Source organism: Pimephales promelas, chromosome 16 (assembly GCF_988280905.1).
Source record: "Pimephales promelas chromosome 16, fPimPro1.hap1.1, whole genome shotgun sequence".
Classification (NCBI taxonomy): Eukaryota; Metazoa; Chordata; class Actinopteri; order Cypriniformes; family Leuciscidae; genus Pimephales; species Pimephales promelas.
Window position 1 is genome coordinate 20,675,820 of NC_142784.1, and position 25,829 is coordinate 20,701,648.

At 39.8% G+C, this 25,829-nt stretch overlaps 1 protein-coding gene across 4 annotated transcripts in view; it reads right to left on the reverse strand.

Annotated features, from left to right (window-relative positions):
- Nucleotides 1-517: 517 nt before the first annotated feature.
- Nucleotides 518-25,829, reverse strand: part of bcas3 (BCAS3 microtubule associated cell migration factor) — a 222,501-nt gene continuing 197,189 nt past the window's right edge. For 3 of the 4 annotated variants that reach the window (XM_039671015.2, XM_039671017.2, XM_039671014.2), the window contains 2 exons: nucleotides 16,344-16,511; nucleotides 518-2,134 (listed from right to left, as the gene is read on the reverse strand). In XM_039671015.2, the coding sequence (XP_039526949.2) occupies nucleotides 1,983-2,134; nucleotides 16,344-16,511 (320 nt within the window). In that variant the 3' untranslated portion in view covers nucleotides 518-1,982. The remainder of the gene's footprint in view (nucleotides 2,135-16,343; nucleotides 16,512-25,829) is intronic. The other variant, XM_039671016.2, reaches the window with a different exon arrangement.

Below are 25,829 nucleotides of genomic sequence, written 5' to 3' on the forward strand. Positions count from 1 at the left end.
AGGTGAGAGTGTTGAGAAGACACCTGAAGATGCTGGTTAGGGTTAAGAGTTCAGTAGTAATAGTGGAAAAAATTACCTCTTCCTTGAATCCTTCCTTGCATGCAACATATCTCTGCTTGTCTGACTCGGCACAATAAATATCACTGTGATGACACAACAATGACTTTGGTAGTGGTTTTGTCTGTCCACTGGGCATCAGGTTAAGCTGAATGATAAAATAATTGTCATTAAAGAAAATGGCATTTGTTATTATACATTGTTACCTATCTCAAATATTTCAAAATAAGAGCACATTTATAACGTTGATAAATTCCTGATGAATTTTTACAACACACAGCTGGTGCTGGAAATTACAATATCACGAAACAAAGCTTACACGCATGCAGTTAAAGCAGCAGCGGAGGAAGTCTCAGCCCATCTCCTGAAGCCTGTGGACTTGATTCATGATGAGAAAAAACAGTTCCCTAAACAAAAGCAGTGATTGCGATTTGTAGCCTCAAGCCCAGATTTATATCTCGTCATTTAAATGCATTTATTGTTTTTGTATAACAAATATATCCAAGAGAAAGCAAGGCAAGTTAACAAGGGAAAAGAACGGTGAAAGTCAAAATGCATATACTGTATTAAGCAAACACACAAGTGTATAGAAGACGTGTTCAATTCACTTGCATAAATTCCTACTTCAAGATAACATTACGCAAGAATTATTACAAAAAATATCGTAGTCCATACAAAGCATATGCACTGCATTCAGATTGAAAGTCATGCCAACTTGAATGCTGTTATGAATAATGCTGAATAACCCCATCATGTTTCCTCATGCACAGAGGTGTCAGCCTACAGCAGCTCTTTAAGTGTCTGATGATTTGGGCCGTTTATTCACAGTTGTTAAATCAGTTTAATTGGTAATTATCAATAGTTGTGTGTGTGTGTGTGTGTGTGTAAAATGTTACATCCAGTCAAGCAACTTAGATATTCATCAAACAGAGCAATTTAAAATAGTTAAATGAACAACCTAATACAAAACGATATATTGATGATAATGATCACAATAATGGAACTACTTTAAAAAACAAAACAAAATGTGGGTAGTGTCTAAATCACCTGAGCCGAATGAAACTCGCTGTGGATCCTCGATAAACATCAGCCTCGCACACATCCTATAAAGCCGGTCAAATGCGGAAGCATTAGTAAACAAACTTCCCTTTAGAAAGAATCAATTTCACATTTATCCATAAATTGAAAGTTATCTGAATCATTTGAATCCAATGAATTTATAAAGCCAAAAAGAAGTCCAAGAAACGGACTAAAAACAAGCGAATCAAATATACAGAAAGAAATGTGTGGAATAACAAACACTATAATGTAACACAAGAATAAATTGTAAACATAACCAATTTGAATTACCTAAAAAATTCAAATCAATTCAAATGTTAACTACAGTACATCTACTAAAACATATTATTTGTCTGATTATAGCATGTTGATCGAGACAAAAAAAATCAGCATAATGCTTTATAAGCTCAAATCTAAACTTCAACTACTGAGAGGTAATCAGGACACTTTTCTTATGAACACACACTCTCAGTAACGATACGCACTGGAAGTTTCTTTTGAAAATGATATTGGTAATATGACACGTCTTTGAGAAAAGTGGCAACAATCCCTTCTAAGGTACATCCCACCCATCAAGGTTAATATATACGTGCACTCTGAATTAATTGAAATTAATCTACAAGGGGAGTGAATGACAAAGGACGTCAACTCTGGGCCTCATTGAACAGGGTTTTCCTGCATGCCAAGTTTGATTAAAGGAAAATCCACGTTTCAAAGAATAGAGAAAACATAGCTGAGCAGGATGGTATGAAAACACAATGAGAGAGAGAGAGAGAGAGAGTGTGTGGCTTCTCTCATGGGGTGATGTGTTGTGGTTGTACTGTCCAAAGGCGACACAGAGGTTTCCTTGGGCGGGACGGCTGGTTTTAGGGGAATACGGTGGGGTAGAGGCTGAGAGGCTGGCTTTCATTGGTGGGGAGAGGGGATCGGTAGCCCTCGAAGTTCCGGGGAATGCTGCCACTGGTGGAGCCAGAACTATTGCTGAGAGTCTCGATGCTTCCCTCCCTCTGCAGCTCTGCTGCATTCAAAACACACACACACACACACACACACAGAGAGAGAGAGGAAGATGAAGCAAATAACAACATAAACATGATTCACACGCTTATGTGAGAGTGTACATTTAGTAGAATTTAGTTAAATAAATACACAGATCCCACAAGTTACTTGTAGTTGTTCAGTTCTATTAAATATAAATGAAGTGTTTGCAAAGCAGGGAAGAACATGTGGTTCAAAAGTGGAACAATACTTCACATTTCAGAACAATGTCAGGACTGTGTAAGAATCTTGGGAAAATGATCCTTATATAATAAAGAAAAAAGAAAAACATGTCGTGGTTCAGTTAAACTGGCAAAATTGTTCAAAAGTGATAGACTTATGTTTTTTTTTTTTTTTTACAAAATGCTTTCAACATTGATAATTAAAATAAATGTTTCTTGAGCAGCAAATGAGCCAATTAGAGTGATTTTTATTTATATATTATAATTGGAAGGATCACGTGACACTGAAGACTGGAGTAATGAGGCTGGAAATTAAGCTTTGCAATTACAGGCATACATTACATTTGAAAATACTGTATATTAAAAAATAAAACACTTCTTATTATACTTCTGAATATTTTACGATATTACCATTTTACTATATTTTTGATCTATTAAAAATATATAGCCGGAGCATAAAATACTTAAAAAAATTAAAGATAAACAGTCTTCCCATGAAGAAGTAACCATAGCAACAGGTCACTCCTAAGTAGGCTACTTTACATTAGAATCATCATTGGATTGAATATTGTCATTATGACTTGATTTTAAAAAGTACATACAGTATATTACAAATCTATTGTATAATATTACATATTACAAATATATCTAAAAAAGACAATTCGCATTTGTTTAAATTATCTTTAATATAAGTCAATGTTTAGTTAATGGTGTAGCTAACAGATTGCGGCCTGAAAAAAAAAACTTTCATAAAAGTTACTGTAATTTCCAAACTTCTCAAAACAAGCTGCTAGAAAAGAGGGAGAGAGATACACACACAATGCTATCAATAATAAAATCATATATTATAAGACCCTTTAATTAATAGATGGTGAAAGTGTGTGATCAAATGGGGAAAAAACAGTAAATAAATAAACTGAATATAAAAACAAAAAAGGACATGTTTAAATAGAAAAATATATACATATAAATAACAGAGCAATTCCAAGAGGGTTATCACACCATCGGTGCTAGGGCCCTAAATATTTGTGTTTATAAAGGACAAAGACTGTGTTTTGGCAACTTGTGGAAAGTGTTATTCTCAGCATGATTTGTATTGTATATTTTGCGGATGTTACATGTTGTTAAACTTTGTCTATCGTATACAGTCACCGACAGCAGAGACTCATAACCGCTGAGATATATGCAGTGTTTTGAACATACATCAGAGGCAGATTGGCCGTGTCCATAATTTTTCAGTTTTTATCTGGTGTGTATACAGAACATCTCAAACACACACACTGTACGGTGCTAACATGATAGCAGGTACTGGGTGGCCACATTCCCCCTGATGATTTGCGCTCGTGGTGGAGGAGAGGAGCTGTTTGTTTGCTTTAGTGCACATACCCCTGAGACAGGTGCTCGTAAATCCTGTTCTACAGGCTCAAAGCTAGAGAAGTGTGCCAGGGAAGAGACGGTGACTCTGCTTTTCCTCATGTGCCCAGCAGATAGCACAGGCACACAGTGTGGCAGAGCAAACCCGCTCGCATACTGGGCATACGCACCACTCAGAGCAAATAAACATGATGCCACGCAGCGCTCTACTAATTACAGGGAGGACGCAGATGGTCAGGGCCCACACCTGCACCGGAGAAATGCACTGTTGTGGACCGCAGGCGGTGTGTGTTTGTTTGTGAATCTGCATGTAAGGCAGAGAGCCAGCGGTGATAAGTTTCCGCTGGAAACTGTGCTCTTGGCCTTAGTGCAGTGTAAATAATGACGCCACACACTAGGGGTGAGGAGTATGACCAGAATATTTTATCACGGTATGAGTCATTTTTCACTGGAACTAGCCTATAAATATTCATAAAATGCATGAATATTTTTTTGTTATAATTCAGTAAATTTAAGTATTTAATTTACAGTAAAATCCAATAAATTTAATTTTTTAATGGTAGAATTATATAAAATACCATAATATGTATTGTATACACTATATATATATATATATATACACACACATACATCCACACATACATCCATATATACACATACATCCATAAATATATAAATAGATGAAGTACTTTTACAGTAAAATCCAATGAACTTAATTTAATTAAATATAGGATAATATGATACCATTAATTTGTAAAGCAGTTCATTTATAGTAGTATGCAATGAATGAAATATTTTACAAATTAAATGGTAGCTCTTTAAATTTAAGTTAAGTTTAAAATTAACTTTACTTTAAATTTAATTTGGATTTCATTTGATGGACGAAAACCAAAAGCTAGGAATATTTGTCGTATTAAGTCTATATAAAATTATGAAAATAAATTATAATAGATAAACACAAGCAGTAGTAAAAAAAACAGCTACTTTATACATGCATGCGTTATACATTGGTTAAGTCACAAGTTGTAAATACAGATCTAATTCATTATCTACCAGCAGCCTTCTCTTTTATATTAAACACTTCAAAAAAAAAAAAAAAAAAATCTAACTCCTAAAACTATTTCATTGACTATATGGACATTACAATTCTGTCTGTTTCTATTCCTTCTCTCTGCATCACTGCAGGCATGTCTGATCGTTGTGGGGCCCCTGCGGCTGCACCACGAGAGCCTGGTCCCCAGAAACCAGGCTCCAATATGATCAAACAGGCAGTAAACACCAGTCCAGCTAGATCCTAGAACGCTGTTTGCTGTGGGTAACCAGCGCATGCTTACACATTAGACTCCCTCAGGGCAGAACACAATTCGGTGACAGAGAACATGCGGCTTGAGCGCAGCTCATTGAGGAGGAGTCAGCTGATCATTAGATGGAAACCAAACAGGATCAAAGCACCAAAAGAGTCCTTCATCAGACTGCTGTGCCAATGTAAATGCCAATGAGAGAGTGGACCCAATTTGTGCCCCCATTATAAGGGAGGGAGGGAGGGAGAGAGAAAGAGCGAGAGGGGGGTAAATGGGACAGAGTGTGTAACTTACTCTGATGTACACCCTTTAAGAGTTCAGTTTCTTGTTTGCAAAACCGTAACATGGACGCAGCTGCAGTTGATTAGCAGTCTCTTGTCATTCTTCTCTCCAGGTCATGTTTCTGTGCCTGACATGCTAAATGCATGTGTAGGGGTAAGTGTAGCAGGGCCGGATCTACCGGGGTGGCAACTGCCACCCTAAGAAAAACTATTGCAACGGTGCCACTCCAGATTTATCCCAGTATAAAATATTACTGTAACCAGTGTTTTCTGTACCATATTGTAGCATCTGCGCTTTAAATGTGATGACATAAAAAGATCTGCTGTGTGGTTGCTCGCGCTCTGTATAGCAAACTTCATTGACAGGTCACTCTCATATGAAGAGGGTTCTTGGTGAATTAAAAACACACAGCACAACCAGTTCAATTGTTTTTCCATTCATGTGTTCTAGCTAAAGCACACCTGATGCACCTAATGAAACCCTTGATTTTTTTGTATTCTATTCAGGGGGTTGAATCATTGATTCTGCAGAAGTCATTAAAAGTTGCATTGTCAGTTGAATTTGGGGAAAACACTTGAAACATTTGTTGTGTTGAGCTTTTGTTGGATTTGTTCATTAAAAAGAGCTGAAAGTATGTAACTGTTGCCAATAAACCTGATTTGCAAAGTTATATGGTTAATAGGCTGTTCAGGGTGACCTTCTGTAATGCCCACATACAGACATCAAGAAGCATGCTAAGTCTTAAGTCTCAGTAATTTTGTTGATCTTAAACTTAAAGCACTAAAACTTGGGATATTTATGTCTTCCAAGTAGACTGCATACTATTTATACTAACTCTTTATTAACTCTTCTTGAGATGACCGAGCTCATTTAGAATGTGTTGAAGTGTTCCCTGGATATTGATATTTTGTTATTAGGGGTTCAAATGCCAAAGGTGAATTGGACCCCTAATGAATTTATGATACTAACTGCAAATTCTATTTATCAAATTATACAACTTTCAGCCATTTCAAATGAAAGACGAAGGCTGTGATATTATTGTTGTACACTAGAGGAAGCCACAGGATAGGGGATCTTTTTAGCATCATGATTTTTTTTATCAGTTTCCATCCATTTGAATGGAAATAAATGCATTTATCTAGTTCATTTGTATAACTATGATTCTGTCAGTATAGTTTTAAATAATTAGTGTATATAGAAATCTGTGGAATTAACTTAAAGACCACTTAAAGACCATAAAACTATTTGGTTGTCAGACATGGTTGAATATATTGCTGTCAATTAAAAATCTTTGTATCTTTCAAGATAATATGTATTGTAAAACTTTTATAAAGACACACTTATTTACTGTTGTGGTATGAATAATGAAACAATCACTTTAGTCACTTTACTTTTAATCACTTTGCTGCAAGCATAAAGTTAGGCTACCCATATAGAAATATATTAAAAAATGAAAAGGTTGTTAAAGGAGAACTCCGGCGCAAAATGAACCTTTGGTCTAATAACACATTGGTACTAGTCAACCGTTCACTGAGAATTGTTTTCATGATTATCGAATGTAAAGAGTTTTATCCCCATGTCATCCAAGATATCCATGTCATTCTTTCTTCAGTCAAAAAGCAATTAAGGGTTTTTGATGAAAACATTCCAGGATTTTTCTCCATATGGACTTCAATGGGAACCAAACGGTTCACGGTCCAAAAGACAGTTTCAGTGCAAACTGTTCAAAGGGCTTTAAACGATTCCAGGACCTTTAACCGCTCGGTTCCCATTGAAGTCTATTATATGGAGAAAAATCTTGGAATGTTTTCATCAAAAAGCCTTAATTTCTTTTCGACTGAAAGAAAAATGACATGGATATCTTGGATGACATGGGGGTGAGTAAATTATTAGCAAAAGTTTTTTTAAACACACACATACAATTGCTCTCTCTCTCTCTCTCTCTCTCTCACACACACACACACACACACACATAGACACACACAGTTGATAAGTTGTTACAGTATTTCACAGCTCCTCTGAGATTATCATTCAAATGTAAAGCTGCCATTAAGAGAGCCATCCTCGTCAAAAGGTGTGCATTAGCAGCTGAGGGGCATGGTGAGAGTGTATGGGGCACTATTACTCCAACAGGACCTCATCCTGTATCCAGTTTACTCATTCTGTCTGGGCTATTAATAGTCATGTGTGTGAGTGACCCTTTCCGGACTGGAAGCAAAGTCCAGTGCCAAACTGACAAGACCCTATCAGAGAGGACGGAAGGCAAGAACTTCAATCCTTCAGCCCAGCCCACATGTGATAGTCTCAATATTTCATGGTAATGCAGAATAAACTTTCAAGAGCGGTGCAGGTAAAGGTGGCTGGCCTCCATTGTGCTTTCAATTAAATATAATGAAAACCTACTGTAACCTCTGCTGCCCTGGCACATACCATCCTCCAGCAAGGCTACATTTCTCATTTACTCATTAGAACCAGAGCCGAGTTATTGGTGGAGGCCACAGTGATGCGTGTGAGGGATCAGACATCCTCTCTCAGCATGCAGACGGCCCGGAGGCTACAAACGTAAGACAGACCAAACAAACTCTTTCACTTCATGATCATTTCACAGAAAGTGCTTTTCATTACTATCGACCACTCTAAAAACTGCCTAGCAACACCATAGCAACCAACATTATTTTTTCCCCCCAGAAAGAAATCTAGTGAGTGTAGCCTAAAAAGTAGGACTGTGACAGACAGCAATATGAGTTATGAATGATAAAACGTACAGTCGTAAAAAATTAATCACATTTATGAACAAGACCACACTCTCAGATCTCACTTTGCTGCTGTGTTTCTAACTAGAACACAGTGAGTTTAGTGCGTGTCGAAATGAAAGCATATTCATGTTCCTGCATGTAATGTCCGAACTCAACGAGGCTCTAGTGTAGCATTACCACAGAGGTGTGAATGACTCTCCACACATACACTTATAGGTTTAAATGATTCATTTTTTCTTCTCAGATATACTCTTTCCTTTCCTTGCTTTCACTGCAATAATGCGACGGATGAGTCGGAAGAGCAAGAGAAAATGAGAAAATGTGAGAGGAAATGTTTCCCGGACACATGATGCTAATGTCTGCCGTGTCTAAAACAACAGTGGCTCAAGCTATTTCTACAAATGTAGAATATAAACTAGATTTTAACTTTTACTGCTTTCCATTGATTTTCATTTGGATGCCCTTGAGGTAAGCTAAAACATATCAAAAATTAATTTCAAAGTGAACTATCCTTTTAATTTTTTGTGGAAACCGTGATATGTTTTTTTTTTTTTTTCAGGATTATTTGATGAATAGAAAAATCTGCATTTATTTGAATTAAAAATATCTTCCATTAAAAATGCATTTGCCATTATAAATGTCACTTTTAATCAAATGAATGCATCCATGCTGAATAAAAAAAAAAATAATTTATTCAAAAAAAATTACAGACCCCAAACTTTTGAATGCCATTTTCTGCATTTGCAGTGCTTATGGGATTGCATTTCCCTCATTACAGTAAATGTTGTAATTTTGTTTGTGTTTTTTTTTTCAAACTTCAAATCAAAGTTTGTAATGTTGTGGCTCACCTTGGAGCTGGTTGGCTTGCATCATGCCTTAGAAGTCTAGCATGAGGAATCTCTATAGTAAAAAATGACAGGGGAAATCACTTCCAGGGGCAGTCGAGCTGAAAATGTGGGCGTGCACTTTATAGGGACGCTCGCCTTAGCAACACCACTAATGACTTTCAAACGACTTCTTTTGTAAACCAATTGGTTTATTTGAACTGGTTCTGAATAGTATACAGTGATAGCAAACTTTTCAAATGTGCTAAATGGGCAAAACGTGGCCAAAATCCATTAAGATAAACACGACTGATTCTTAATTTATCGCACGGGCTACAAGTAGACCACAGCCTCTGAATAAAAACCCAAGTCAAACAAAATCACTCAGATTCTGCCAGCATTAAGACGGTCTATTACTGCTAGCAGAGTAATTGGTTAAATAGTTGCTTAAGGCGCAGGTCTCAAATTTAAGCCAGTGGGATGGAAGGCTCATGCCATTTACAATTACAAACCACTCAGGCTGGTGGCTTAATTTGAGTTTTGATTCAATTAGTTGATTTAATTGCTGTCCATATTGCTTTATGTCTCTTTGATTGATGGGCACAGTCAGCATGACGGCCGTGTACGCCATGCCAAGCATCTTGAGATGTGGGGCCTGTACAGACACACGCACACGCGCACACACACACTCTCTGATGGAGTGAGGTTCACTAAAGCCCTGTAGCCCAAGGAGGAATCCTGCACTCAAGCTGGTCTTTCAGTAAAAAGCACCATTGCTCACTCACTCACCCTGAAGCTCGCACATGCTCACCAACACCACACCGGACGACGGCGCTTTAAATCTGAGCTTTCATCTACCAGCCACAAACACATTAGAAAATAAACAGCAATGGCTTATCTGCTTTGCATAATTGCCATTTTGCTTTGCATTTGTCAGATCATCACTAAGCAATTAAATAATAGTACTAAATGATGTCGTCCTCTTTGAGCGCACGATCACCTAAAATGCCGGAACGAGGAAGAAAGAGAGAAAATATTTATTCACAGCACTGAGAGAGGCGTGTGTGAGTGCTTTTCTAAGTGTGAGGCCATTAGAGCATTGTGTGTGTGCACAGGCAGTGACAGTCACATTCTCCCTCCCTCACTTGCTTCACGTCCTCTCTCCTCTTTTCACTTTCCTGGAAAGTGCTGCAGTCAGGTCAGTGATCTCATATCGGTGCGGAACGTTAGCGTTGTAACGCCTTTCAGCCGCGCCTTCAAGAAACCCCTCCATTATGTCCTCTATCACTAATTCATGCAACCTCTTTTACTGATATATATACAGCAGCACACGTGTAGATGTGAAAGGAGAGGAAGGGAGAGTTTGCGAGAAAGGAGAGAAGAAAGAAATGTGAATATCGAATAATGAACTCTTCTCCATACTCTTGAGAGGCTAAACACAGTAAATGCCTTACGAGTCCGGATCAGTTGTGGAATCGCAGCTCTGAGCAGGCCCCTGACACGCAGCATGTCTCACCGACACCTGCCTCTTGCTTCCATTTGCAGCGCTCTCAAATGCCTGACGCTTTCGTCATGTTTCACCAACACCATGTCTAGACATCCTGGAACATCTTTTAAAAGTGCTCATTCCACCCCCTCAGCTGTCCCGCTTTCTTTCTCTCTTCTTTCTTTCCGAGCCGCTATTTTCTGACTGTCGCTCCCTTGAGCGAGCTGTTAAGTGCAGTCTCAAAAAATCCCACAAAAAGCCCATTTACTGCAAGCTTCGGAGTCCTAGCTTCTGTCCTTTTCTTTATTGTCTCAGCAACTAGTTTGTAGGCTAGAAGAACAGTAAGGAGGGGAAAAAATCAGGGGATAAACGCAAAAATGATATCCAGGCCCAATGTGTCACTCGTGGATTGGGGCGGAGAGAGAAAGAGAGGCTCTTTACTCTCGCATTACTCTCAAACCTTTGATTGAACTGAAGAGACTGACCATGGGATGAATGGGTGAGTGCTGAAGGGAGGAAATAATGATTGTGTTCCTGTTTTCACACTTCATTCCCCTCCTGGCCACCTCACCATGCAGCCATGCACTAATACCACCTCACTTTCCACTGTCTTTCATAGTCCAACACTGGAACTGACCTCTTTTTTATTCTCTCTCTCTCCCTCTAAAGCTATGTGCTAAAACCACAGAGATATCTGTATTTGTGTTCCTCATCTCAGTGTGTAAGTAACGATGTCAGCTACAGCTGAGCTCAACATCAGGGTCAATGGCACAGTAAAATCACTGCAGGCCCTTATCTTCAGCAACGGCTCCACAGGTCAGATCAACACAGCATGCAGAAATGGACCTAATATTCCTATGATCACGCCTGCCCTGGAAGAGTGTGCTGGAAGAGAGGCAGTTTAAAAAGGGGTAGATTAAATATAGGTAAGATTTAAATGACATACGGATGTATTTTGGAGCAGGAACACTTACCAAACTCGCATGCTCCAGGCGTTTCAGAGCAGCTATACAGTTCTACCTAAGCTACAGTCTTTCAGCACAACTTCATGGTCCAGCACACTTCTACTGAGGAACTTTGGTTTGGCAGGAGATTGAGCAGACCCAGATTAGCGCTGGGCTTGTTTATGCAATCCATCGTCCGTGTACTGCGTATAGGTGGCGGATGATTGATTAGCGCAAACTAAGTCCTTTGCACGGCGAGTGACTGGGCTGCTGTGCTTTCAGCTGTGTATTGTTGATCCAGTGATGGTTATCGTGCCACATTAAAATGAGCCGTGACATTAAGATATGGAACGGTCTCACTGATAATAGCTAACGATTTGGCAACAAAAATGCTTGTGAGTTAGTCCAATTTAAACAGGGGATATTACTGTCATTAACCAGGTAAGCAAACAATGGTGTATTTTCTGTAAGCCGGTGTAGATCTACACCAATGTACACTGGGATAATCTGCTATATTCCATTACAGTATCTGGAATAATGACATGCAAATATGCCTGTTGCATATCACCAACTCAAAGCCTGTTTGATTCATGCTCAATAAAAACTCAATTTTTCTGTTAGCATGAATGATATATACAGTAACGGGTGAGGATCATTCAGTGTTAGCATTAGCACAAACATTTAAATTTACGTTAAGTTCAGCATAAAGCTCGAAACATCAGCTTTGTCAATCAGCAGGGAGACATTCACATTTCTGCACTGATTTAGGGTGGAAAATCAGCTGACTTCTGCAGAAGTAATTAAAACGGTAAAACGGTTTGAGCTGAGAATACTACAATCTATTAATAGCTGAACATATAATCAAATTAGCCAAAATATGAAATAAACAAAACCGCGAGTGCTTGCAGATTTTCTGAATGACGCCATTCCAATCTTTTGGAACTTTCTGTGGATTTCTGTGCGTGAGAGTCAACTAATAACCAATCCCTGGTCAGATAATTAACTCAACCATAGAGCCAGTTCAAACAGAACCTGACAATTTTATAAACTTAAATTTTGACAACTAGTGTGCAACGGCTAAAGTAGTAAGTGATGAATGTTTTGATGACTTTGGAGAGGTTGGAAAACAAACATCCTGCTTCATTCACGAGTGCTAACAGCCAATCGAAAGGAAGACAGATTTTTGGCGCCCTGGAGTGTCTGGCCAATGGAGAAGTATGTACAGACGAGTGTTACTGGCGGATGTAAGCGCATTGTTCCTCGTTTCGTGACAAAAGCTCTAATCATCATAAGTTCAGGCGGTCACAGTTCAGTCAGCTCAGTGGTGGTCACAGCATGTATGTGTCCGTTAATGTTGGGAAAACTATGCTCACGTAAATGTGTTCTTTCTTTCACCAGCTTCCATGCATGACTGTTTTAAGCGGAAGTTCGTTACAGTGTTGGGAGGCTACTTTGAAACAATAGCTTGTGACTAGATATTCATAAATGAAAGCAGTTCAACTACAGTGAGAAAGAAAGAGTCTTTGTGTGTGGATTTATGCTATTTTCCAGAGTACGTGTTTCGCTTTGACAGTAAAGATGTGCCCTGAGGGTCAAACTGAATATTCAAGGATGAAGATGAATAAGAAGAAAGAAAGAAAGAAAAAGAGGGTGCTTGAGAGCTGTCGCTAACATCCTCTTCACAATGAAGCTATTGTGGGATCTCCGTCAAGAGCACAAAAACCCATCGGCCTTAATCATTTTAAAAGAACACATATATTTGGTTCAGTAGAGAAGAAAGGGAAGTCCTTTCAACTTTCACACTGCCATACAGAACAAACAAGCATACGTTCAAATGTCTAAATCAACGAAGCAGCACATACACTGTTGTATTGATATATAGATTGATATATACATTACAAGTCATGACTACATTAGTGGGAACAATGGGAATCTCTGTTAGGGTAAAAAACTTGACTTGTGTTTAACTTGAAACACAAAATTTGTAATAAATGAGTAATTTAATTAAAACTCTAGCAGTATAGTATACTAAAAATGTCACTACCAAAAAATTGTACAAAGATTCAGTGAATAATTTTTCAAACAGTGAATCAGATGAATCTAAACTAAATCAAACGTAAAAGAAAAATGCTGCAGCATCATTTGATAAGGCAGACAACGTATTAGCATTATCAAATTTTTAAGAGTCATGTCTACATCACTACTACTTTCTGAGAGCTCTGTAAGGCTGATGGGGATGCTCACAGTGCTGTAGGCTTAACGGGGAAATAGATATAAATGTGTTTTTTGGGGCAGCTGGAGTAATGAGGAATGACAGAGACATAATTCCTGTGTGTAACCTCAGTAAACACTGGCAGCGGTGGTGTGGGGAGGGCAGCCACGGCTGACAGGGTTGAGCCCTGTCCACTTCCCCCTGCTTAAATGGAATTTACGTTGGGTTAGCACCAATGAGAAAAATCTAATTTGCAACTTTATGCCATTGGCTGAAATCTAATTATACGTTTTCAAGAGTTTTCTCTTACATTCCAATCTGTTAGGGTAGGAGCCTTGTGTTACGGTAAATTGGGAGTCTTGGATTCGCTCCATATCACTTGCATGTAAAGAAATTCCCAGCTCCCAATGAAATCTCCCAATTTCATCGATGGTCAGCCAGGCAAGAGTGGGAAAACCGAGGACTGGAGGAAGTGGATGGATGGAATGAAACATGGAGAAGTAGTTAGTGACTGATAAAGAAGAAGAAGAGTCAGATATGTCCCCTGACGCTACAAGGCTCTTCTGAAGAAGTGCCTGTGCGTGAGGAGCTGCTAAGTGTCGAACCATCTGCTTTGGACTCTTCAAAGAAGCTCCCGGGCTGAACCTGCCTTCTTAAATGGGGCGTCCCACAGCTACAAAGCAAGCTGGTCAGGTATTACATACGCAGATGCACTGGCTCATCCACAACTTAACAACACAACCCCACACTGCTTTACAACTCATCAGATAATTCGCCCATCAGCCAAAAAGTCTTGATGGCAAACTTTATTTTGTGAAAAGCCTAAGAATAGTGTTATGGCACTTACATACTAGAGCAGGGGTTTTCAAACCAGAGTCTGGGGAGTTCATGAATAAATAAATAAAAATACTCGTAATAATGATCATTTACCCAAATATCACAGTAATATATATAATATACTGTATAACATGAATTTCCAAAAATGTATTAAGTAGTGCAGCTGTTTTCAATATTGATAATAAGAAATGATTCTTGAGCAGAAAATCAGCTTCTTAATGACAGTGAGTAATGACAGATGAAAATGCATTCACAGGAATAAATTATATTTTAAAAAACGTAAAAATAAACATAAATCATTTTAAAATGTAATAATATTTCAGAATATTAACGTTTACTGTATTTTTGATCATATAAAAGCAACCTCAAACATTCAACTTAACTTTTGGTCACATTGCCTTCACAAATCCTCAGTTTTTTTCTTGAGATGTGTACCATCTCTATTAAAATCAACAAATTCATACCATTCTTTTACACCCTGTCAAATTTAGTCGAGATATAAACACACTGTTGCACATGAATCTTGCTTTTCACAGAACAACAGTCGCCATCTAGACACAACCCAGACACGACCCATGACAACAAATGAAGAGGGTACTTTGGATGACTATAGGGTAATTACCAATATTCGGCCGTTACCCTCAGCACTTACTGCCACATTAGGCGGTACCTTCAACAAAGACACAAATGGGAATGGCTTGATCTTTTAATGTCTGGCACTGATTCTTAACTGCAGCCGGACGTCTGGGCGAAAAAGACACAGACTGACATAACCAATGGCTAGTGCTCATCAGAGGCTCCAGCACCCTGTCCCCCACCACCATGCTGCTTATTTAGAGCCTCTCGCCACAATCCATTTTTCGTCCGTAGTCTGGCTTTCCTGCTTCAGGAGATGCTTAACGTTACGTTCATCCGCCAGCCCGTGGGGCCAAAAGTTGAGAGTAATGTGATCAGTAATGAATTTTGTGTTACATTAGGCTGTATAAATGGACGGACAAGCGCAGACTACAAGTGTCCGGGAGTCGGGCTTAATCTAATGATGCAAAAATAGAGACAGAACCAATTATGGAGAAGGCCAACTCGGTGCTGCTGCAGGGACTGCAAATGAATAGGTACAAATCAAATTAGTGCCTAATAGACGCGCTACGAGAGAGGGCCAGTCGATGCTAAATGCATTAGGGCCTTGTGACCTCGCAGCTCCAAGCAGCGGCGTCCAGGATCCAACCTCCATCTTCCCCAGATATCAAAGAAAGTCTTGTTCAGACAGGGGGGGGGAGGACCGGAGAGCAGCAGCTTCCTAAATGAGTTAAACATTTGGATTGTCAAGGGTGGCAATTTCCCCCCTCATTTCGCTCTGTCTCTCCCTCAATGTGAATGACCTAATTTGTTATTGTAAAACCTATGAAATGTGTCTTTTCCAAGATCTGTACAAGAAATCACGCAAATACGCCAGGACGTATTCTTATCTCAGCGTAATTCAAACAGGATTGAGGATCAGTGACTGATTCACATAGTCACTGGAGGTATTAGCAAGAGCAAATCGAACAAAATAGGGTTTACCACATCAACTTCGAGGGAGTTAGTTTGCCTTTGAACTTAATGGGCTACTAATGACAAGAACAAACTTGGCTGATGAAAAGGAAAACTAATACCCGAGTTATCATTACATATTCAAAGTTCTTCTTTCAAATACATCATTCCATCTTTCCCTCCATCTTTCATCATTCAAAATATCTTATTTTGTGTTCCACAGAAGAGTGAGTCATACAGGTTTTGGACTTAAGGCTGAATAAATTATGACAGAATGAAAAATTTTGCATGAAATATTACATTCTTTGCCTATACTGGAAAACAACAAACTGGTGTAAAAATAAACTAAATTAAACAGGAAAATGTTAAAGACTAATACTATTAATACTATAAAAAATATTCCTCCCCAGTGTATATGTCTTGCATTAGTGCACCCCTATCATTAGTGAGAGTGTGCTCACCTGTCCCAGAGCCTACAATGTCTCTGCTGGGCGACTCAGACATTGCATCTGCCAGCCTCTCCTTCAGGCCCTCTTCCGTTGCTTCCACAGAGGACATGTGACGCAGTCCGAAACTCTCAGGCCAGCTGCCACACACCTCCAGCAGGGTGACACTGCGGTCAAACATGCCTGCCAGAGAAAAACGAAAGAGAACAACAGTTCAACATTTTGATTCACACTGCATTAAAGCTCATTACAAGTTCATTTCATCAATGCAAACTGCATTATTCCTCTCCTTTATTGTATGATACCTATGACGATTTTAGTGAATTGTTGAGAATAACATCGTGCTGGCTTGAAAACAATACTGTAAGTATGAAGTCATAATACATAATGAACCTGAAAAGTGTCTATGGCCACACCGGTGTAACTCGGAGGTCATAAACGGCTATCTGTGTTTCATCTGGCACACATAGCAGCTCAAGCCCCAGCCGAGCCCCTCTGCCTTCCTCTGACAGGGATAGTGAAGAGGAAATGACTGACCCCTGAAAAACACCACTGTGGGCCAATATGACTTCAAACAAAAACACTGGGCTCATTTTTTTTCCAGCAATAAGCACCTAGGCCAATAAAATAGATATTGCATAAGGGGCCCCATAAGGGGTCGGGTGTGTGAAGGAGCACAGTTCGTCTGTCTCCCATGATGCTGCATTTCAGACGGTGGCATTACAAGGGTGTCTTTCTATAACAGATACCTGCTGCATGAAATACAGCTGCTTTATCTGAACGGCCTGTAGGGAGACCCTTTGATCTGCAGGCCAACGGTTATCTGGCCTTGTCTGGCCTCCCCTGCAAACCCTCAGCCACACTCGAGGCCACTGACAAGCGCTAATGTGCGGCGAAGAGAGGAGCGCAGGTGGCCGGTGGCGCAGAGCTGATATGGAGGCAAGAGGCCTGCAGTTATCTGCTGTAAAACACCAGCCCGGCCAGACTCACAGACAGCAGATAACTTCATACCACTTCATAAAAAGCTGTTTGTCCCGTGTCTGCCATTGACTCCTCAAAGCATTGAAATCGCCAGAGTCAACAGGTCTGCCATCAAAGCAACTTCCTGCAGGATGAGTGGGAGTGGCCAACGCACACACTGCTACAACCAACAGCTCTGAATGTCTCCAAGATAATACATACTATGTGTGTGTGTGTGTTTGTATGTGTACTGTTACACAATTTATTGTGTCCTTCCTTAACTTTGATGCATCAGCTTACTGGTCAGCAACCTGTCAGGGTATTTGACCTGTTGAAAGTCTCATAATGCACTTTTAAACGAGATTTGGAGGCTGGAGAGAGCACACCTCTGTGAGCGTTATTTTAGAGCAGTCCAACAGCTGAAGGGGAACGGCACAGAGGATGTGGGGTTAGAAGTTCATTCTCACCAATAGGGAAGATCTCTTCATCAGGATGGCTGACAGCCGCCACAGCCCACATTCCACATTATTCACACCCGTCAGAGCTCAGCCTCACCAATTCAATAATAAAAATCCTTGCAGGTTCTGGGTAAGACAAAAGGCCTGAGCCGACCCACGTAGTTCTTCTCGCTTACACTTCTTCACTTGGAAATCCTGTCTGAACCACTGAGGTATGAGGGCATGATGTTAACATTTAACAGGAAGGAGGAAAAAAACAACATGTTTTTATCATCATAAAACCTATGTTGGTTAGCGGTCTCCTAGATGTTGGCGACTGCAGGACTACTTATCTATTTTTTGAGATTTGCTTCATTTAGTACAAAGAACATTCACTTGACAGCCTTGAGTTACAGCATGTTTACTGAAGCATGCAGGGAACACACATTATCCTGTTTCTGGGCTACAAGGGGCACCAGAGAAGCGTAAACACCTAAAAGAACAGCAAAGGTGGGACTAATTCAATTAGGTTTTATTAAGGGGCCATAAGTGAAATTGAGCTAACAAGCAATTATCCCTAGGAAAGTGTGTTAGACTTGTGTAATGTTGGTCACTTGTATCGAAAAACAAACAAACTTCTGATGGAAAATGGGCAGTGTGTAAATCACGGGTTGTCTTTTGTCCAAGGCGGCATCTGCTCAGACTGCCTCTGCCGAGAAGACCTCCACCTTTTTTGGCCTTTTGCCACTTTTATTTATAAGAGGGTAGAGAGAGGACAGGAAATGATAGCGAGAGAGAGGTGGATCAGAAACAGGAAGTGCCCACATGATCTACATACTTTATGTTTTGGAGCATGTGTGCTAACCACAATCAGACAATCAAAAACACTCTTGGTTTTTCTTAGCTGACTTTTACTGAAGATACAATAAAATGTTTAACAGTATATATGTAATTGGTATTACTGTTACTACTAAAACTCAATTAACACAATTTTGGTGATGACTCACAAGTAACATAAAAGTAAAAGGCGACTTTTAACATAAAATAATAATAATAATAATAATAATAATAATAATAAAGGATATTTCCCCCCAAAATTAAAATTCGGTCATAATTTACTCACCCTCATGTTCTTCCAAACCTTATTGAAAACAAAAGAAAATATTTTGAAGAATGTTGGTAACCAGTTAACAGTAGCCATTGACTTCAATAGTTTTTTTTCCTACTATGAAAGTCAATGGCTACTGCCAACTGTCTTAAACACTCAGGTTTGGAACAACATGAAGGTGAGAAATGATGACAAAATGTTTGGGTGAACTATCAACTACTAACAACTACTAAAATCGATTACCAAAATTTTGGTAGGAAATTAGCATGGCCAGACTGCAGCCAAGGCCTGTGGACTGTGGTTAGCCAAGTAAACTGTATTATCAGCTGATTATGGCCTTGCTCGAGTGAGTGTCCTCCTCGAAGAGATCAAGCCATCCAACTCTCCTGATAAGAGTGACACCGGGCACTCGTGCCGGCTTTATTACCATGCCCTCCAGCCCCTCTGTGTGTACCCTGCTTTCCCTGGCTCTCAATCAGAGACCACTTTAAAGTGCCACCGGTATACAGACGCACACAATATCAACAGCTCCTAAAAGCCAGACTGACAGTGCTGCAGACAAGCGAACCACAGCTAGACAGATACAGACCCAAAAGCTGCCAGAAGTGTTTAGCAGCGATGTGTGAGTGTTAATGTAGATGTAAGCTCTGAGGATTAGCAGTCAGATAGATGGCCATAAGGAAGTTTTTCCCGCACCTCCAAGGCCCCCTTCCTCATTACATTACACTGGCTTTTAAATCATTTACTCCCTCGCTCTCTCTTTTCACTCTCGCTCTTTAGCTGTGAGAGTGTGAGTAATCCCATCAATACTCTCGGCGGGCTTTTACGCTCTCTTTCACACAATGGATTCCGGCTCACTCAAGCCACGGCACTCTCCACCCCGCTCAAAAGCCAGGTCGGCAAACTTAGGCAAACAGAGCGGCGTCTGACAATTAGCCTTAAACCTTTAATAGCGAAGAGAGCAACGCGTCGTGTGTGGCACCGGCTGCAGCTCCTTAAATTGTCAGTGTGAAAGTGTATTCAGAGACATTGTGTCTCCTATTCATAAAAACAGATGTATTCATTCCATGGGTGTGAAACGGCTCTTCCTGCAGGAGGGGGATAAAAACCAGGGTTAAATCCGTGATAATCCCACTAAGAGTTATGATGACCTGTTGTCTTCACAAAAGGGCTGTGAAATGATCATAGCGCTGGATCAGAATGCACCCATTGAGCCCATCTGGATTAGAAAAACCTGCCTGGGCTCCTAAACACCTTTAATAGATTAAGAGAAGCCTATGTCTTTATGTATTCATACGCTCTGCCCTTTGTATTCTCCTCCTTTAATTATATATGGCTTCAAAACACCTATTCATTCAGATGAGAGATGGGATAGAGAATGTGCAGAAACAGGAAGCCAAAAACTCAACTAGTACATCTGGCATTAACATGCATTTTTTGGTGACAAGATTGTGAAGTGGATCAAAAATATGATGTTTTCAACATTGATGATCACAATAAATGTTTCCTAAGCAGAAAATCAGCATATTAGACTGATTTCTGAAGACTGGAGTAATGATGCTCAAACCTGATTACACTTGAAATGTATTGTAGTGAATTTAAATCAATTTGAATAAAAATATATCTGGCTGAAATGCATCGTAATGCCATGTGAAAAGGAGACCTGAGATACAACACTAATACAAGTATATATTATAAAGTATATATAACATGAATATGTCACTACTGAGTTTGGATATACATGTGTTTAAACCAGTGTCAGATTACAAAACCATACAGCAGCTTTCACAAGCCCACATATGATACTGAGTACACAGGTGCTGTGTGTGTCTTGCTAATGTAGAAAGGATCCATTGCATTGATGATTAAAGCAATAGGGGTAATGTTGTGATTGGTAAGGGTATCGTCAGCATCAAACCCACTGGTTTATATAGAGTCTGCTTCACCTTTTAGTGATTCCTGACAGAAGTGGGGCTGCTGAACTTGTCCCATCCACCTCCATTTCCAAGTTCAAGCCACTTCTCATTAGTTGCTCTCAGAAGCCCTCAGAACCCCATAACTCAACATCAAACGTCAGCATTAGTGAACGGCACAGCCGCTCCAGCCTCTGCGGTTCTCGCTTGCTGTCCGGGAAATAAACGAGGGCAGAAACGTATGCGACCTCGCTTGGGACAACACTGCTGTGTGTTTCTCTTTCCTCATTCCTTTGCTTGAATTGGGGGCCGCGGGACCGCGTTAATAATGAAGAGCGCCGGAGCCCCAGCAATGATTAAAGGCGAATGATACGCTTGACGCAGAGCAGACCCTGCAGGGTGTGACAAACTGGTTCACTTTCTGACAGCTTGGGCGAGAGAGCGCAATCCCATGGCCCTGTTTGGCAGGGTTCACACACATACGCACGCAAACATCCAAGCGTTGATCGGTCGAGTCTTTCACCACTCACGCCGGAGTGAGGCACATTAGCGTAATATATGCTTTTCGGTTAAACAGCAATCACATAATAGGTGTGTCCCGATGCTTTCCTAATAAACGAAACGGATGGAGTCCGTGTAAACAGAACGTGGCCTAATGATGGAGAGCGAACGAGCGAGAAGCCGTTTTCCACAAGCCAAAGTGGCAGGGACGCCTAATTGATATGGAAGAGTATTGTATTACGCTGTAACTTAATGAGGCAGACGTCTTGTTTATGCTGAGAAGCTAATGTGTTTCACAGCTACTTGAGTGCATTCATTTCCCTGACAGGCTGGAACGTATCGAGCCCCTCCCGTGCTTGCCGGAGCCAAACCCTACGGGACCACACCGAACCAAGAGCAAAACATGATGCCAGGGCCTGACTCAACAATCAGCACTCAAAACACAATCAAACCTTAGTCAAAGCAACAACAGACAAAGTACCTTAAAGTTAAGCTTAAGGTAACCGTCAAGATGGTTGCTGTGCATGGAAAAGGTGTAGGTAATCCCAGTTGGCAAATTGCAATATTGGTAGATCATTTCAGAGAAACAGTTATGGATGTGCTCAGACTTGTAAAATTAATAGTTCCAACTCAGCTTTTCATAAAACAACTAGTTGTGCACCAGGAAATGAACAAAGAATGTCTAAATGTTTCTAAATTGAATCAAACAGACTGCAGAATGGCAATTTGAATGTAACAAGGTAAAATTTTAATGACAAATGATTAACAAAGACAACATTTAGAAGAAAAAAAACATAAAAACCCTTAGTTTGAAGGTTTATAGGCCGAACGATCGAATGAACAAATTATTAAACGAACGAAAACTATTGAACAACTAATGAACAATATCAAACAGTCAGGCAGGCAGACAGACAGACAGCATGTCGTCAAAGCGTACTGTGTGTGTAGATGTGAACTTGTGTCTCAGATCAATGAGAGAAGCGTAAAATCTGGCGCTAGGGGTGAGTATCCACATTAATCACAATACCGCCCATCCCAGCAGACCCCATCCATCAGACCGCTGTTGCCGGCGGAAACCCGAGCCCACGCACCGCCTGAGACTGCCAGCCCGCAGTTGACGGATGGACATGGCCTTAATCCCCACATAACACAAACACACACCTGTACTCACTCTCTGTCAGTCTCACACACACATACTTCTAATACCTCAGAGCAATGAAGATGCACAAAATACAGTGTGCATTAGATCAATGCATTAAATTTAAAATGTAACATTCCTGTTACATCTGGTCTTACTACAGGAACATGTCCATGACATATGAAGGACTTTGTACTCATAAAATTGTATTTTCAACATTAAACAGTTATGGATTACACTTTGTGATGCCTAAATTGACTTGTAGCATTTAAAGGATTGATTTTAGATTTTAATGTTTTATTTTAAATGTATTATAAAAAAAAAACATTATATATAGTTTTAATACTGGTCATTTATGGCTTAAAGGCCATTACGTGAAAATTAATGACTGACTTAATTGGTACAAGTATATTAATTATATTTAGTAAAAGTGTTTTATTATCATATATCCAGATACCGATCTGTGTAGAAAAGTGTACAGTGGCCTCAGAAAGAATATGGAACTTTTTGGACATTTTAGAATGTAGAAAGATAATAAAATATCTAACCAAGAGGCTTCTTTAAAAAATGTATAATGGACTCAATATTTTTAATACTTTTTTTGATTTTAAGTGGATGTGTGAAGTCTTTTGAACAATACTGCCTGGTTTCAGACAAGGCTTAAGCCTAGTCCAGGACTAAAACGCATTTTTTGAGCATTTTGTAATATTTATCTTTAGTTTAAAGTGTGTTTGTGCTCCTTCATTAAAATAACTGCCATGTATAATATTTGTTATATAATGTGATGTAATTCTCACATTTGATTTTGAACTGAGTTAAATGTTTAAATACTTTTTAAAGCAAAGCATTTTAATCCATGCAACAAGTCCAAAATATGGCGAGCATCTCTCTCTCTTTGTCAGCATTTATTTACAGTGTTTGCGCTTCCGAGGGTCTTGATAGTTCACACTTTCAGTCAGGAAATGACCCAGCACAAACATAAACTTGCGCTGCATTCTGTTTACTGTTGGTTTAGTGCACGATGAATAAATAGCAGAACGTTATTTAGATATTCTCATGCGAGCAGCAATAAGAAGTCATGTTCAGGGCACTCTGGGGGCTTCGTGATCTCATTTGTGATGAGGAAGGACGCTCAGACAGACATGGCGACGGTGATTCCTGCGTTTGTCCAGCTAACTAAGTTAGTATCGCACGGCAAACAATTTGTCTCATGTCCACCACTGGGGGAGGAGAGAAAACTAGAGAAAGTGAGAGAGAGAGAGAGAGAGAGAGAGAGAGAGAGAGAAAGAGAGAGAGTGAAGACGTGCAGAGGACAGAGGTCTCAGCTGGCTGTGAGATGGGAGGTTAGCGCTTTAGAGTTCCCCCCTCGCACAGACACGTCCACAGGGCCCTGGCCTTGTCAGATGGCATTATCTATCAGACTGGAGATGTGCACCACAGAGGCTGCACTACGGGAGAAAGTGATCTGATTGATTGGAGCCACTGTTACACCTGACTGGAACAATGGCCTGATTGGCCACCAGGTCTGAGAACCATGGATTATCCTCTTCAATGACAGACCAGTGGCGGGCTACAAGGTTAAATCAGATAATGTTCGGAAAGATCTTTATACGTTGTATTTATAAAACTGATTCTGTAACTCAAGCTCTTAAATCTGATTGGTTAAGCCATGATGAAATAGCTAATAACAGCTAGTTATTAATCTTATTTCTTCTGCTGAACACAAAAGAAGATATTTTGAAGAATGTTAGAAACTTAACAGTTGATTACCCCATTGACTGCCATAGTATGGAAAAAAAAAATACTATGGAAGTCAATTGGGGCTAATCAAGAGTTTGTTTACAGACATTCTTCAAATAAAAAACAACTTTTTTTGTCTTTAGCAGAAGAAAAAAATAATAACAATACACGTTTGGAACAACTTAAGTGTAAGTAACGGATGACAGAATTTTCCTTTTTGCGTGAACTGTCCCTTTAACTGGTTAATGAATGACTGTTTAAGAGTAATGAGCATGATTCTAAAGGCAGCTGTTGACATTGGCCTATGAGTGAAGCAGTCTCACTTTCCTCTCTCATTGGATGGCCGAGTGATAAAAACCTTATCATTGTTATTCAAAGGGCAATAACTTTACCCTTACTATTCTAAAAAAAAAAAAAAAAAACTGCAGCAATTGAAGCAGAAAAACAAGCTGTGGAGCTAATTAAAGGCCTAATTTAGAAAAACATATTGCTTATAATCACTTACAAACACTTCCTGCACCGTGCCGAAAGTTCAATTATAGGTTTAGTGGAGGCGAGCACCGGACCGCCACGTTCTGATGTGGCAGCGTGAACCAGCGCCTCCCCGCAGTAATAACAGCCCTGATCTCCAGACTCAAGGGCCATACAGGGAAAGCACCACCCGTACTGCCAAACGATCGACCCAGCAGCCAGCCTGCAGTCCCCGGGGTCCAGGAAGAGGTCATGGCCCACTTTGGCAGTAAAAAGGGCAGGCAGAGAGGATTTTCATTTGGACATGCTGCAATCTGTCACAATCCCATTTGATAATGAGAAATCACAGCCTAATGTGTCTTTAATCTGAGCGTTTTCGGGTTATTACACAGACTGTGCAGTCACCATTATATTTCCTCTCTACTGTCAAGTTTAAACCCTCTTAAGTGGAAGTAATCTTATTGGAGAGACAGAAGTGGGAAGTAAAGTCTCATCAGGCAGTGAGTTTAGGACTGTGAGTTGCCGGACACTGAGGAGCATCTGATATGGTGATTGTAGCCAAATCCAGCCATCCACCTGGGACTTCACTCATTCTCTCCTTCCATTCCTTTAAAGCTGCTTATCCCAGCCACAGCGCACCGTTCCAACCGGACAAACAGGACTTGTCTCAAATCTCCTCATTTGGGAGTCCAGAGTCTCCAGCAAGACGGGCTTAAACCAGTAATCTAAAAATCCAACTATTATTTAGGATAACTAAAACGGCAAAGGACTTCAGGGACGGATATATATTTGTGCTGGTAATACACACAGATCTGCTTGACACTTTCACAGCTGTTATCTGATCTATGCAGTGTGTGTATGGTCAGGACGGACAAGATTCTGTAACACAACCAGTTACAATAAACACAAACACACACATACAAGTGAACCAAGTTAGCATGCTTGACAATTTCTACGGCAGCTTCATTTGGAACTAATCACGGACAACTGTTTGAAATACCTGTAACATTTTTTGAGCAAATTCACAGATATAATTATAGTAATTGAAGTATATGAACAATCATAAATTAGCAAAGATTTGTAACATGTTATAATTTAAAGACATTGATCTAAATCCGACAGACAATCATGTTTCAAATTACGAATGAAAAGTTGAATGAAGGATAAAACAATAAATAAAATAAATTCTGTTATGTCAGGGCAATAACTGATATTTACTGATACTGATATTGT